The sequence below is a fragment of the Tigriopus californicus genome, chromosome 11 (assembly GCF_007210705.1).
Source record: "Tigriopus californicus strain San Diego chromosome 11, Tcal_SD_v2.1, whole genome shotgun sequence".
In the NCBI taxonomy this organism is placed as follows: Eukaryota; Metazoa; Arthropoda; class Copepoda; order Harpacticoida; family Harpacticidae; genus Tigriopus; species Tigriopus californicus.
The window spans coordinates 553411-568639 of NC_081450.1; the positions used below are offsets into that span (position 1 = coordinate 553411).

General features: G+C 44.2%; 1 protein-coding gene across 2 annotated transcripts; it reads right to left on the reverse strand.

The window, feature by feature from the left end:
* Window positions 1-333: 333 nt before the first annotated feature.
* LOC131889855 (uncharacterized) lies at window positions 334-14033 on the reverse strand. 2 transcript variants are annotated; one of them, XM_059239063.1, is made up of 3 exons: window positions 13596-14033; window positions 3851-3984; window positions 334-3395 (listed from the first exon to the last, which is right to left on the reverse strand). In XM_059239063.1, exon 3 carries the CDS (start codon window positions 2696-2698, stop codon window positions 908-910), a length of 1791 nt encoding a protein of 596 aa, XP_059095046.1. In that variant the 5' UTR covers window positions 2699-3395; window positions 3851-3984; window positions 13596-14033; the 3' UTR covers window positions 334-907. The 2 variants fall into 2 exon arrangements, with proteins under 2 accessions (XP_059095046.1, XP_059095047.1); XM_059239064.1 differs by lacking the exon at window positions 13596-14033 and adding an exon at window positions 12549-13004.
* Between the last annotated feature and the right edge of the window lie 1196 nt (window positions 14034-15229).

The following is a 15229-nucleotide window of genomic DNA, read 5'->3' on the forward strand; positions in this document are numbered from 1 at the left end:
CCGGTCCGCTCAAGATCAATATCCTGTCAACTATTTTTTTGCCCAAAATTCATAAATGCTATTTGGGGTGTCGTTCAACAAGTTGAGTTGCATTCGATCAATTTGGACGTGGGAATGAAGTCAGACCAGTCCCTATTTTCAACCAAATCGATAATACTCAAATGTCATTCCCCTGTGGTTGCTTCAAGTGTTTTAAAAAAAATTCCCTTCAAACAGTCATTACGCCTTAAACGTATGTTTTTTTGCCCATTTGTTTACTACGTTCGATTCAATCGAACAATGTCATTTGTTAAAACCTACTTGCTGCTCATGCGAAATAAATGAATGCAACGATTTCTCTTTTTTATGAGTGGTGTCTTATATGTAGTTTTATTCGGATTTTTAGCGATGGTCACCGCGATGAATGATATATCTTTCAATCTTACAAACGTGGGTAAAAAAGTGGAAAAATAGTCATCTATGGGTACGATATGGAGTTGAATTTGTGGTTACAGCAAAAACAAATGGGGCGGGTTTTTTTTTCAAATTATTCGATGATCGGGTAAAAGTTCATGCTACCGTTGAAGGAAGATATGGGCGTTACCATGGGCTGCTGTTACTGTATAAATCAAGAGCTTGTTGTGTATATGTGGTCCATCATATTCCATGGAAATTGTTTCGAAACTTGGTCCTTTTGACTCGTGCCAAACAAAGTCACGTGATCGTACAAACACTCGGAAGAATCCGATCCAAGGGTCGGAATCTCCATTACATTAACGGATTCTTTAACATTCAACTTGGTCCAATTAGAAATTTGAAAAAGAAATTTGACAATTGGTTTCACAGAGCAAACAATGGCGCACGAAAGAGATAGCAATAATGGAAAACGAATCTGGGCACCCTGGCTACTCCAGTTCATCTAGATGATCTAGAGAACCCAGAACGAATCCAAACAAGCCACGAGGTAATAGCAACCTTTATTAACAGTGTCGTCTTGGTCTTGGTATTGGTGAGCCATGGCCCTGGTCGGGACGAACTCCTCCCGGACGTTGGCGGGCCTGGCCTTGGCGTACACCTCGTTCTTGGGCGCCATGAGTCGCCCTTCAACGACGGTCTCTTCGGAGAGTACCGTGACCTTTTCTTCGCCCTTGGGCAGGCGGATACTACTTCCGCTTCCCCGAGAATCCCTACTCCGCCAACTCCTTCGTGACCCCGACGAAGGCGTGGGAGAACTGGATTTGCTTTGTACAGGTTCAGGAGAGGGTGTGGCCAAAGGGAGGGAGGGCACGATGTCAAGGCTGTCGATATCCGAGAGCGGAGACTGCCTGTCCAAAGCAGGGGATTGTTTGCCGCCCAAGTATAGAGTGGGGCTCTTGGCTTGCATTGTTGCGCTGTCGGGGCGGGGATCAGAGTAACCGGAGTCTGAGCCTGAGTCGCTGAAGGCTTTGATCACGTTCTCGTTGAGATTGAGCTCGGCGTTCATGCAGGTCAACTCAGAGATGTTTCGATCGCGCTCCACCGAGAAGGCTGGGAAATCGGTGTCGTCGTCGTCCCCGTCGTCATCGTCGTCATCATCGCCGGCTCTTAGAAGATGCTCGGTTTCTCGAGAGAGTTCAATGCATGAGGCACGCCCAGAGGAGCTAGCACTTCTCAGAGACGGCGACACTGAACATGAGGAGAAGATATTGTCCAAGGAACAATGAGTAGAACTATTGTAGCTCCTTTGTTTGTCGCTCAATGGGCCACCCGCCATGGCCTTCGAATTACTGTGGATGCTCAGAGCCGATAATTGCAATTCGTCTTTCAAATCTGCCAAGGGAATGAGCGGCTTGTGTTCCATCTCTTCGTTCTCGAAGATCACCAAATGTGGGTTGCTGCTCAAGGCTACGTCTGAGTGACCACTGATTACGCTGGGACTGCGTTTGATCTCCACACATGTGGGATAGAGTGAATGTGTGCTGCCAGCCATGCTGTGAACCTCTTCCATAAGAAGGACTTGGTCCTCCTCAAAACGAGGAATGGGACTTTCACACACTGGAGTTCCTCCGAGAAAAGAATCCAGGGACTGAGTGGGATGTCGCAAAAGACTGATTGGATCACCACACTCGAGGTGCTGCCGAATGATATCACAACGTTCGTGAAGCACTAGACACTTGGTTCTCACGGCTTGAGCTTGATTCGGAGTTTTGGCTTTGCCTTTGCGTAAAGCGTGCAACAAAAGCCCGGCTCCTTGTTCGTAGAAGTAAAGAGCTTCAGGGAAATGTGTCTTCAGATCTTCGTTTTTACCCCTTTCGATGGAGGAGAGACCTTCTCGGAGAAACGGATTTCTTTTCAGATCCTCGTCCCCGTGAACACTCGGAGATTGAAGATCACAAACACTCAGCACACTGGATGATCGAGAGACCGATTGCGAATGACGATGATAAGCTCGACGATCCGAGCCTGTTGCGAGCTCGCGTGGAACACAATTTCGGAAGAGCTGTGTCAGATCAGCCTTGTAGAAGAGGTGCCGCTCCAAGTACCGAAGCCGACCTTCGTACAAGTCGCACTTTTCGTGAATGGCCCGTCTCACGTTCTGAGTGACACTGTTGCTTCGGGCAATGGTCTTGAAGACCAGAATGGCCTCTCTGTAACACCGAGCAGCCTCTTCAAAGTTCTTCGCAGTGTCTTGATGCACTGCCTGTGTAACCAAACGTATAGCCGTATCCAAACTGGCCATGGCACGGACTGATTCGTAGCGCCTCTGGCCCTTTGTTAGATCCCCAGGAACGCGTCGCGGATCAACCTCGTCCGAAACAGTGGGGAAGACGGCGTTGCTCTCCTCCAAGCAAGCTCCTCGAATCCGCTTCTCCAAATAGCGTGAGCTGAAGTTCTACACCGTCTAGTGGTGCTTCTAGGTGGTAGTTTTCGGATCGCGAGTCGGGACTAGAACTTGGCCATAGTCCTCCAAATCTAACGAGGAGGACGGGCGCAGGGAAAGACGAAGTGGGGTTGGCTGGCGTCTCTGGCCTCCTTCTCTTCCTCTCCGCTCTCTGATCCACGGAAGGGTACGCCTCAACCAGTTCACTCCAGACGAGAAAGAATTTTTGCGTCCACACTGACTTCTTTGTGGATGTTTGAAAAGAGGGGCTCGTAACACATGGATCTACCAGCTTCAATCCCCCCTCCCAAGCTCGGCTAGCTCGGTCTCCTCGTCCAAAGAGTATTCAGTCGAGGCGAGATGTGGAATTTCAACCTGGGCTTCTGATCACACACATTCACTGCTCAGTATTGTGTGTGTGTGTGCGTGTGCGTGTGTGTGTACGTGTGTGTGTGTGTTTGCAGCTTCAATGGATGAATGATAGTGAATAGGTGGCTGAGTCTGCTCCATAAAAGCCCCACAAGCACGTACGGTTCTTCTCACTATGGTGGCGTACCTGAAAGAGATCCGATGTTGAATGTGTAACTCGTTAGTTTGCTTGGGAGTACATCCCGGCCATATTCCAAGTGAAGTCAGACTCAACGCCAGGGTTGAACAATGTATGTAGACGAGCAAATTCACCTTTGAATCACCATCCCAAAACACACAAAGGCATTGGATTCGCACAAGGTTCTTTTTTTAGCACAGCTTAGGTAATGAACTCGAGGCCTTGACAAGACATTGCAAGTAACTCCATTCAAAATTGTATGCATCGAAAAATACAATTACCCTTTAACGACGTATTGTTTGTCAGTCACCGTTAATGGAGAGAGAAATCCGTCATTTCTGGCCGATTCTTGTCGTTCAAACTAAGCCAGCCCTAACCTCTCTCGCTTTTATCATCATTCTTCTAAATGTAATGTTCAATCCTCAAATACTTAAATCTAATATTGGGATTTGTTCTCAATTTACCTCAAGGTAAGACGCCACGCTCCAGCTTGTCTTCTACTATAAAGCACAGTTGAGCGAGAGATCTCCGAATGCTGAATTTCCTCCGTCTAAAGTCCATCCACTTTTATCCGGTTTGTCCCGGGTGTCTTGTAGACCTACAATGAAGAGAGGAGTACTTTATGTAAAGAAAAAGTCATTCTTCGTGGAATGGCGTGTGGTCTGTCTATAGACACTCTCAGCCGACTGATTTAAATTGATTACGAAGGGCGACTACGGTTGTCTGTCCATGATTAGCCAAGAGGGAGACACTAACCACTACCAATCCACAGGTAAACTAGTACTGGAGCTCTTGGACAGGACCAGGCGGGAGACACTTTCATGGTTGAACACCCCAAACAGATCATTACAGCCTTGGCTGATCACGCAAGTGAGCCAAAAATTTCCCTAATTCAAGTGTCTCGTTATCAATCATGGGAAATTGAAATTGAGATGCCACTGCGTGAACGATTGTTATTTGATCTCGTGTGCGGACAAGTGTTTCCGGTGAGGACAGCCAGTGGTAGTTTTGTTTCCGGTTCATTTCTATCAACAAGCCGGGCACGGCGCGAAATCTAGCATGAAACAGGCTAGCTCGATCGAGCAACGAGGTCATGTTTACGGATCATTTCGACACGTATACACACCTGAACACTCACCTCGGGTGACATGGTTCGAATCGTGTCCAACTTTACGTGTTCTCACAATTCACAGCAATTCACAACAAGTGCTAAGGCTCTGCCAATAATGATAAGGTCCCAAACATGTGGAAGGGATGGACGTAACGTTGACTCGGGGTTCAAATCGTTCGAATGCACAGAAAGCCGTTACACAGCTCCCGCCCTTCGCTCGTCCGGGTGGTGTACGCAGACGTCTTTTCATTGTTACCAATACCCTCATTCAAGAAGCTTCGACGCAGCGACTTTCCGCCACAATCAAAAGCACCCTCGTTTTCACCCTGTGAGTCACGGTTCCCCGAAACGAAGTAGAGCCTCTAGGGACATTGTTCCTCTGCTACACCCTCTCCTACAAACCCACTGTGCGTCTGGGTCCGTCCAGAATACAGTACAGACCACACAGTGGATGTGTGCAGTATGAGAGAGGTTGGCGGGCCGAAACTCAACGGAGGGTGGGATCTGTTTACAATGGACAACATCCATCGGGGTATCTCCCATTTCTACGTCGTAATTGAAAACAATTGTGCACTCATCAGAATCTAGATAGAAACTAAAGAAGTGGCCTCACAAAATGACTCGGAATGAAGATATAAGTAATTTTCCAAAAATGTACAAGTAATTTTCCAAAAAATGTACATCCAATGACAATAAAGCACTTTTGACTTTGATCTTTGATTCAAATTTAGTGCATCAAATGCGCCTTCCATTTTGACCGCCATTGATTTCCGAGCGAAAACATACTATTCTAAGCCAGCATCCATCATTCCCATCGAAAATTTGTCCATTTATGTGACGCATAGTTGGTACTCAAACATAAACTTTTGTAAACGCAGCTCCTGGCAGTAAACTTCCCCATCTGCTATGTACTACTGAAAGTAGCAAGAGAGGGTATTTGTGAATCATCGGGGGTGAATCAGGATTGTGAGAAGAGGACAAAAACTACGTCGTTGTTCTGAGAAAGCCCCCAGACTAGACTTCTTACTTGCCTCATATTTTAATTTAACGTAGAGCAATGAACTCTCGAGGGAATGATTCCGGCAGTATATTGAACTGAGTGTCTCCTTACTCTCCCCAAAGGACCTGCCCCAGTTGATACTTCTTACTACACGTTCTTTTAAAACTGCTAGGCACCAAGACACCATGCATTGTGAGGACAAGGCCAGAAGGGGCTACAAATCCTGGCTAATATTGACATTCATTCAAAATCTTGATGAAACGAATCATGTGAATGCGGTCACTCAATTTCCAGGTGTTTCCATTCCAAAGAGCTGAAAGATTTCTCTCTCTCTTTCCCATATTCATGCGCCAAATTTGGGCTAAATCAATATTTGCATGTTAGATAGAGCGTTGTCAATACGGGTAGACGTGCAGAGGTGAGGATCACTTGGCTCCATTTGAGTTATATTCTCGTCTTGAGTTTATCGCTACCCGTTCGTTTCCTTTTCCCTATTCAAAGGGACCAACTTGAATCAGTGCCCATTCAAGTACATGTTAAACTCGTTTGAAGAGGGTTCTAATCTCGCCTTGAGTGGATGCAATCTCGGACTCGAAATAGCACATCAGTGCAAGATTCCTGGAGGACAAAAGGGGATCTAGATCACCATTCATCATGCCTTGATTAGGGTGCATTGGAGAGCCAATATCCCCATGATCTCTGATGACAAATGAACAATTGCTATCCCTCCGCTATTGAGCCCCAACGGCCCCAACCCTTTTGGGTCTTGACATATCATTCCCCCCTCCACTTGAGGGTTGGCAATCAACTATTCATAGCTAATGGGTCAAGATAAGAAAGACTGCAGAATCTTTGTGAAGTGGTTGCGTGATTTTTTTTCTCCATATGCCTAGCTCTGTAGCGGAACCCCCCGTTCTGACTCACGACAACCTAGTCAACATCTCGCCCATAAGCCAATCATGCCCATTTACTTCTTGAGCACATAATTCCTGAGAAATCCACTCACGTAACAGAGGAATGCATGTCTGATAGATTGGATGAGTGAATAATTGCTCATTACTTAGTCAGGCTTCTCGGTCTCTCTCTCATCCGGATCCTACTTAAGAGTCACAGTATCCCCAATCATGACCACGATCTGGGTTCGATTGCAACACGCCCACGATAGTGTGGGTGAGCGAATTGATTCCAATGCCTTGAGGATGCTTCTCCAGGTTTGGAATTGAGAGTCTACGGGGTCCATTGAGAAACTTGCACCTGCCAATTTTAGGAGATGGGAGACCGACCGCTGAATTCGTTCCATAGCTCAAAACGAATGGCGGCAAACATTGGCAGATGCATCACTTGCTGGCACGTGCCTTACCAAACAACATTAAAGAGCCGCCAAAACTTGACGTTCGGCCAACAGATATTGACTGTACGTACGTGGACATGATTTTCATACACATTTGTGGTGGTCACCTAACGTATCTTTAGTCAATTCGTATTTTTCGAGAGCCTCTTTCAATTCTAGGAATCCCACATTTGAAATGCTCGATGTCTTTCAGGGTGTTTATCAGAAAATATGCAAAAGCAACGCAACCAACACAAAAAAGGCCGCCAGTTTCCCGAAAGATCTTCCATTTCGATCATTTGTTCAGCTTTACCCTTCCACAATGAGTTCAAACACATTTTTCCCGTTACAAACGTCTTGTCTTGGGGGAGACGGAGATAAAATCACTCTTTCCATCCATCTTTAGAATGGGTGGAATGCGTTTATGCGGCATTCAACTTTCCTACCGGGACTTGATGGCACTCGAATAGTTTTCACCCCAATCCCTGTCTCCAGCCAACTCTTTATCGTTCCCTTCGATTCGCTCCAAGAATGAATCCATCATCAACACAATTGAGTCCAATTGTCATTTCCTCTCCCCGTGATTCTCACATTGAGCACAAACTGAGCGCCGTTTTTTTTGGAGAGTGGACAGATAACCTCCGGGGAAAACTGGACCTTCATTTCAATATCCCGGAGATGCGAGATCTCGCTCGAGATTACTGGTGTGCTATTTGTGAAGTCGGGTTCGTTAGACTGGGAGTGAGTCTATTTTGGTATGCCATCTACAAACTCACAAAAGGGGGTTGTGTCTCATTTTCTTGCCTTGGGCGAAGAATATATCTGTCAGTTTTGGACTCAAATATTCGGCAAGTTCGTGATCTGGATGTGAAATGAGAAAGTGCGGGAAAAAATGTCGTCCACAAAGTGAGCCGATAGAAACAAGAAACATCACGAGCATGTTGTATGGTCCCTCTTGAAGAGGTCCATTAAGAGCACCCCCCCCCCTGTGTTGTTCACCCTTTGCTTACTTAAGGAGCAGGCAAACCAATACAAATGGTATATGTACGTAGTTATCTTGGTATTGATTGAATCAACACGGTTGGCCGATTCCACTCTAAATTGGAACAAACCTTCCCTCGCAAACGAAGGGTTGCTTACACAATGTTCATGTCTATCCACATAGTACATGTCAGACAGCAATCTCGCTTAAGATCAACAATGACAACTACTCGGGGTGATCCACATTTGTTTCTAGGCCAAACCAAAAGATATTATTCCCAGTTTCCCGAAAGTGGAGATGAAAGATTTAGACGAAAAGCAAAGTTTAGGAACAATTCGAAACGACTCAAGAGGAAGATTCGAGACGTTGTTTGTGTTTGGGCCATATTTTACCCATTCATGGCGTCGAAACTAAAACGAGATCTAGAGTACTCAAGATACATACTGAACATGGCTCAACTTTTGAGAAGTGTGTCTGTCACATGGACCATGAGCCTTCACGTTTTTTGCCGTCAGTTGTTAGGATTAGGGGCTGTGGATATTCAAATCTTGATGGATGGTCGCAAAAAGGACCTGAGTCGTATATCTAGAGAAAGAAAACGGGGAAAATGAATACGGAACCCCATGCATTGGGATTGAATCCTCTATTTTTGAGTGCAAAGAAAGAACCCTCGATCCGTTCGTGATTGCGGTCGGGAATAAATCCAGCCGATTTCCAGCTTTATGTTGAGATCGTGACTTTGTGCTTGTTTGGTCTTTGTCCTAATCTGACCGCCATATTTAAAGGCAGCAAAGTGGGAAACGCGGTTCTATAACATTCCCCTATGCCTCAACACCCGACAATAAGTGCAAACTAGTCTGGACAGATTTGGCTATGACGAATTTTCAAAAGTACTGGGGGGGGGCAAACCTCCTCATCATGCTTGAATGCGGGTTATTATGAAACAAAAGCTATTCCCACAATCGCTAGGAGCTCTACCTCTAGCTCTGGACTTGGTTTCCGGGTGAACTCGGATGGATTTATTGCACATTAGTACAGCGTAGTGACTCTATTCATCCAATAGAGGAGGAAGAACAAGGGCTTCTCCCTATTTGGCAAGCGGCAAACTCCATTTTGAATCAATCAGGGTCTAAATATGGGCTATAACTGATCTCTCTCTTTCCCTCTCTTCCTTTGAAGAACCTGTACAATGAGTTTTGTATGGTCTGAAATGCTACAAGTAAGGATGCAGAATCAAAGAGAAATAAAAATCCCCTCTGCCAAAGGCATTGGTTGGGCAGCAGCAACATCAGCAGCAGCAGCAACATCAGCAGCAGCAGCAACATCAGCAGCAGCAGCAGCAGCAGCAGCCATTTAATGACAAAGCGACAAAGCGAGGAGAGGCCCAACTGAATGCATTTGATTGCGACGGCATCGAGCTAGTGGTGTGGCACCCACCTCAAATATAATGAAAAGGTTCTCAACTCGGCTTCCATGAGGAGAACGCTGACGAAAGACGTACCTAACTTCTACTACTAAGCGCACTTCACAAAGCTGGAGCTTTAGGGAGAGAAATGACATCCAAATTAATTTGCTTGCTTCTTACGAGTAATGAGATTTGACGTTGATACCATTGAGTTAAGTGACTCAATACATAGAGTTGTCAAATTATGCAACCAGTCGCTCAGGTTTACCCCAGATGTGGACATGGGACACTTGTGGCCAGACTACCAAGATGCGTGCGCAACGAAATCCGTCTGGCTTGGTGGAAGTGACGCTTTTCCTCCTAGAGCTCTACAAAACTTTCCGATCAATGTAGGTGCTTGTGTACGTATTTTGGTTGGATTAGAAGCCATTTCTTGAGGGCGTTTAGAATCAGAACTATCACATGAAAAAAGGGGCGGGAAAGACGAAGAAGCACACCTCTATTGAACGCTTTGCTTCAATGTAGGAGATGGGGGACCCAATCAGGTCGAATTTGCATTGGCCGTCAAATGTTAAGGAGAGACATTGGGAAAAAACAGCTTTTAAAAAAAGCCAAAAAATCATGATTGTGGTCGAATTCAATACATTCAGACTTGAGTTGAATCCAGGGAATCTCGGCAATTATTGTGGTAGATTTGCTAATCTCGCGCGTATACATTCAGAGATCATTATTGAATATTCATATGCCTCAGTGGAAGCAAACCTCCAGGCATACTATGCATTCGTGGAGAGACAAATTAAACCAGTTTGTTATCTTCTACGGGGGATTCCTTACTCGCCTACTTTTCGTGGGTGTTTACTTGGCTCCATTCATTGGTCCTCAAAATAGGCATTATTGGATAGACCGGTGACCATTGGAACAATTCAGGAATAATAACCCCCCCCCCCCCATCCACTTTTAGTGCCTTGAATGTCCACAGGAAAGACAAGCGAAAATGAATGACTTGGCAAAGCATGATTTATATTTTAGAAGGGTTGAAATAAAATCATTCCGAGACAGAACAAATGTTAAACTCGATGATTTACTTAAGGGAAAGACACAAGCCCAGAAATATGCGCCTCAATTCACCGCATCGAATTTGATTTCATTCGTTCAATTTGCCTGAGTCAAATTGTAGATCCATGGAACATGAAATGTAATACAGAAGATAACTTGGCCATATCTCTTTCATACTTTATCTGTTCTCCAATATGGATCACGATTTGAACCTTCATTTAGACTCGCATGTCTTGCTAGGCCATCATTTTTAGTTTTTGCATGCGTGATCACTTCTCAAAGTCTCCATGCAGAAGGCCAAGAAGTGCACACCGTGTACGTACGTAATCTAACTTCTTCAAGACATACAATAAAGCTGGATCTCCAATTTCATGCCCGTTAACTGCTTTTGATCTCATTTTGTTTGGCGACAAGGGCACCATAAACTCGGCTTAGAGTCGGATTTGGGAATGAACACTTGACGATTATCCTGAGAGACACATCGGAGAAGGGTGACCAGATGGTCAATTTCCGAAAACTAGCTTTTAAAGGCCAAAAAACCTGGGATTATTTTGGAGCTCAAAGTGCGAAGTTACCAATAGAAAAGAAGCAGAACATCCATTGATATCAAGGATGTTAGATCATACATATATTTTGTTTTTTTCTCTCCTCTTTACTTGCCAAGGGCGGTAACTAATGACGAAAGGGGAAAACTGCACTTGAAAAGGGTGAGCAAAACTCTCGAAATCAGGTACTTTCTCTCAGGTATTCATGTCTGTTAGTGTTTGCCCGAAATATTGACAAAAAATTAGGTTTTTCTATTCCGAGTTTTTTATCAAACTCTTTTTCGATTTCCGAAATACTTTGAAAATGCTTTGAACCCAAAAACCTTGGGACTTTTTTCTTTTGCACCTCGTCTTGTTACAAACTATGACAACCCCAAAGTAGTTTGTCTTTGAAGCTGGTATTTGGGTCAGAACTGCAATTTTTTTGGTTTGTTTCCTCACGTGGAATGTACAGGGTGAGAAAAATATCATTTTCGCCCAATTTCTCCAAATTATGACAAGCTTATTTTTCATGGTATTCAAGCTCTTTTAGTTTCAAAATAAGCCTAGTCTAGTGTTTTTGCAAAGCTGATCGATCCTCTATAGACCTTGTGTACGTACAAAGTTTGGGTTTACAATTCTCTTTCTGAAAGTGTCGAAAAAAATGAAAACTCGTCTACAGTGTGTGGTGCACGAGGTCACATGGAAGAGCCCATAGTACCCTATAGTACGTAAGTTTGCGTGCTGCTTATGATTATTGTCGGTCTGATTGGAAAAAGGTTGAGATATTTCACGACGAGAGCTCTGTTTTTCTCGCATATTTCAAGCCCAGGAGGGGGTGGGTCGGTTGGCGACGATTTCCATAACCAAGCCACCAGATCTTCCAGTCACAACTTTACTGAATGTACCGTAGTTGGGGATAGGGAAGATTTGAGTCTTCACTAGTTCAGTTCGCCAGATGGGAAATTAGCCAGGGTTGGTGATCAAGGGTGCACAGTCTTTCCGTTTTCATATCTTTGCTTTGATTCAGAGTCATTCACTTCTTTTTTTGCGCTGACGTCATGGGGTGGTTAAAATGTGCCAAGACCCTCTGTCTTTATTGAAGTCCCCAGAAAACGTCAGATAACAATTCATGTCAGCAAGATAGCTCTTCCCTTTAAAGATTAAAATTCAAAATTTCCATCTTGATTTAGGGTATCAAAAACAGGACCATTCATGGTGTGCTTTGCCATTTACTTCATTCTTAGATATTTGCACTACAGAACCTTTGCAAGATTTTAAAAGCCTTATCATTAAGTTTTTTTACAATTGACAAGCTATTACTTCGAAACATGTTTTGATATGGGATTGAAAAAAAATCAAATAAAAGTCACCTTCAGCCAAAGGTTTTCCTGTATCACCATTGCCCGCCAATAGTTTTCCTCCCGAAATTCCTCGCTAAGAGTACTTTATGCCAGAAAATGGCCCGGCGAAGAACACAAGGGGAGAAACAAAGCCAACCCTGATTGAAGCCACGGAGGAAGGAGGATAAGGGGTTGAAAATGTGCAGGAAGTGAAGATCGACGAGAGGGTTAAAAGTAAGGAAAAATGCGAAGAACCTATACATCTAACTCTACGGAGTGGTGCTGTTGGCACTCCCACTCAAAAACACACAAACACACTCACTCATTCAAATACTTCTTGCGTCTTTTCCACCCCAACCCTCTCTCCAGCTGTTCTACAGACCACGTACTGTAAAGTGTAGTCTCACTTACCCCGTTCGCTCTCGATCTTGGAGACTCTCAGATGGACTGTTTCAATCACTTCAAACTACTGAAGGGGCGACCCAGATGAATGGCGCTGTTTGGGCGCAATTCATGATTGGAAGCATATTTGCCACCAAGCGACTGACTGACTTTGGACCACTCGAATAATTCATGGACAAAGCTTGGGAAATTGAAGCAATTTTCGCCAATCACTTTTCGAGCCCGGATGAACATTTTGACCCGACCAAATTTGAGCAACAGGGCCAATTGAGTGGGTCATTTTTTCTCCTGAGCAACGAAACTGCCTCGGAAACTTTGGATTGGGTCTTCAATTGATCTTTGGTGGATAAAAATGAAAAAGCTTTGGGATGGAGAAAGTCATGATTTGAGAATACCTTTTAAAATCCCTATGACGTGTAGTTGATGTTAATGTTTGGACCCCAATGAGTTGTTGGCAGGATTGATCACAACCTGCAAAGCTGCCTAAGTGGACCCAAATATTGAAATCATTGACTGCATGAATGACGACAGCGCTATCTTTTAGCCTTTAGTACTCTCAGTAATGTTTTGACTATCTCAGAATATTCTCTATCGCTCTTAGAGAGCGAGACATAAATACTAAAACCGGGCAATGTCATTCATGTTTGAGTGTCGACGGATCGTCAATTCGAGGCAATAATTTGAAAAGGAAATGACACCCGAACCTCGTATCTTTTTTGGAAATTCCCTTCATATACGCCTAAGTCCGCAGAAAACAGGGTATTGCGTCACTCACAACGAGAAAGAGAAAAGAGAGACTTCGAGAAATATCTGCTTGTCACTTGGGGCCAACTTCCACTTGTCAAGACATTCTCTCAATTGCACCCTCAAAAATTGCCAATTGGAATGAGCAATCTATTATCAGGCACTTGATGGCCCAGCTTGCTCAATTAGGAACCGAAGAAATGTCCTTGATCGATGTGGCATTTACAAAGCGATTCCGTTGGCCACGATCCACGCGAAATGTGAAGCGTATGGAACAATGATTGCAAAATGCGTAAAATGCTAAAACCTTACCTTAAACAGTCCGTCGATAATACAACACTCAACACCGCGTTAGCAGAATGGTGTCACCTGCAATGCTTCACTGGAAGAGGGGAAAAAAGTTCTTCCAGCAAAGTCGTGCTTGACTCATGTATGGATGATCAACACGGTCTATCCAAGCCCCCGTGGCGTCTTCGAGACGTTCCGTGGCGGAATCGGTAGGGATTCCCGACGGGTTGGACTGGGCATGCTATTTCAAGGGCTGCTTTGAAAGCCTTTGGCATTGGCAGAAAAGGCACTTCACCCAGGGCCCAGTGGTGTCGCCTTGAAAAAAATATCTTGGTGGCTTGTCTGCCACTTAGTTTAGTCGTGGGTTTACGCATCACTCAGTAGAGGTTTCGAACAACAGCTGACGAATGTCCAAAAGGGCCTGAAATGTTACTCCCTTCTGTAATGCATTCCCATTCACGAGAGTGGTGATCAAAGATTGTTTCATGATGATAGGGTGAAAGCACAGAGTGAATTTTTGTTGAATGACGGTCTCTTCGTGCCATCTGACTTCCTAGCCACATTAGCCAACTAATCTAATACCGACCTCAAAGTTAGTTTGGGTTGAGTTTAGGGCCTCTTTGGCCATTCGTCAGCGTAGTTTGCATCCTCGTGTAAGATACCCCTATTTTGATGGGCCTGCCTCAGTTGGACTGTGGCACTTGAGTGGAGTACACACGTACATTCACCATTGACGCTCTCATCAAATATACACTTGAATTCGAGTCAATATCCGGGATTTTTTTGCCAATGGAAGAAATAAAGAGCTTTTTCGATTGCACACATTTGGTTGGCTTGGAATTCGTGTAGAGACTATGAAAATCATGGAAGTGCTCAAGGCTACGAGAATTTCAGTGATAAGTCTCAGTGAGTCCGCGGGTAAAAAGATGAAAAAGATGATCTGATAAAGGTTGATCCATGGAGTTCGATGAATCATAACTTTTGCCCTTTGAATATTGCTTCATGGAGCTTTATGATAATGACCACGTTTTGAGAGACGTAGACATGTTATTTTTTTTGTCTTCTTTGGTGGAGAAGCCACCCACATCTATAGTAAATGAGTCGATCGTATGCACCGTGCACATACAAAACCTGGCTTAAGTCATTTCTAAATAGTTGCTTATGCAAATGATGCACCTGAAACACGATGTTCCAAAGCTAATTCAAGCCTGATTGATTAGCCAGCTTCAAGACAAACAAATTCAATTCTGTAAACACATTCGACATTCCAAAAACGAACGTGTCTATTTGTCTGCTAGAGCTCAAGAGCATAGATATGTTCAGTGCAAGGTATATAGGTTCAGGGGTAACACCAATGTTGATGAAGTTGATCTTTCGTGATATGCCTAATTATTGAGCACATCTTTCAAATTGTATACTATATTCTTTGAATATTGACCCTACAGGTCACATGGCCAAGAGAGATGTGACGATCCCAATTTCAATAAACTTTAATTCAATAATCTTAACTAATCTTTGGACACATTTCATCCAAGAACACGCATCTCGAAGGATCATTCACTTCCAATATAAAACGCCCTCTGTTGGATCAGTTGAACATTAGTAGCATATTAAAAAAACGTCAAATCAGCTACTAGATGGCGCTACCTTTCGGGAAA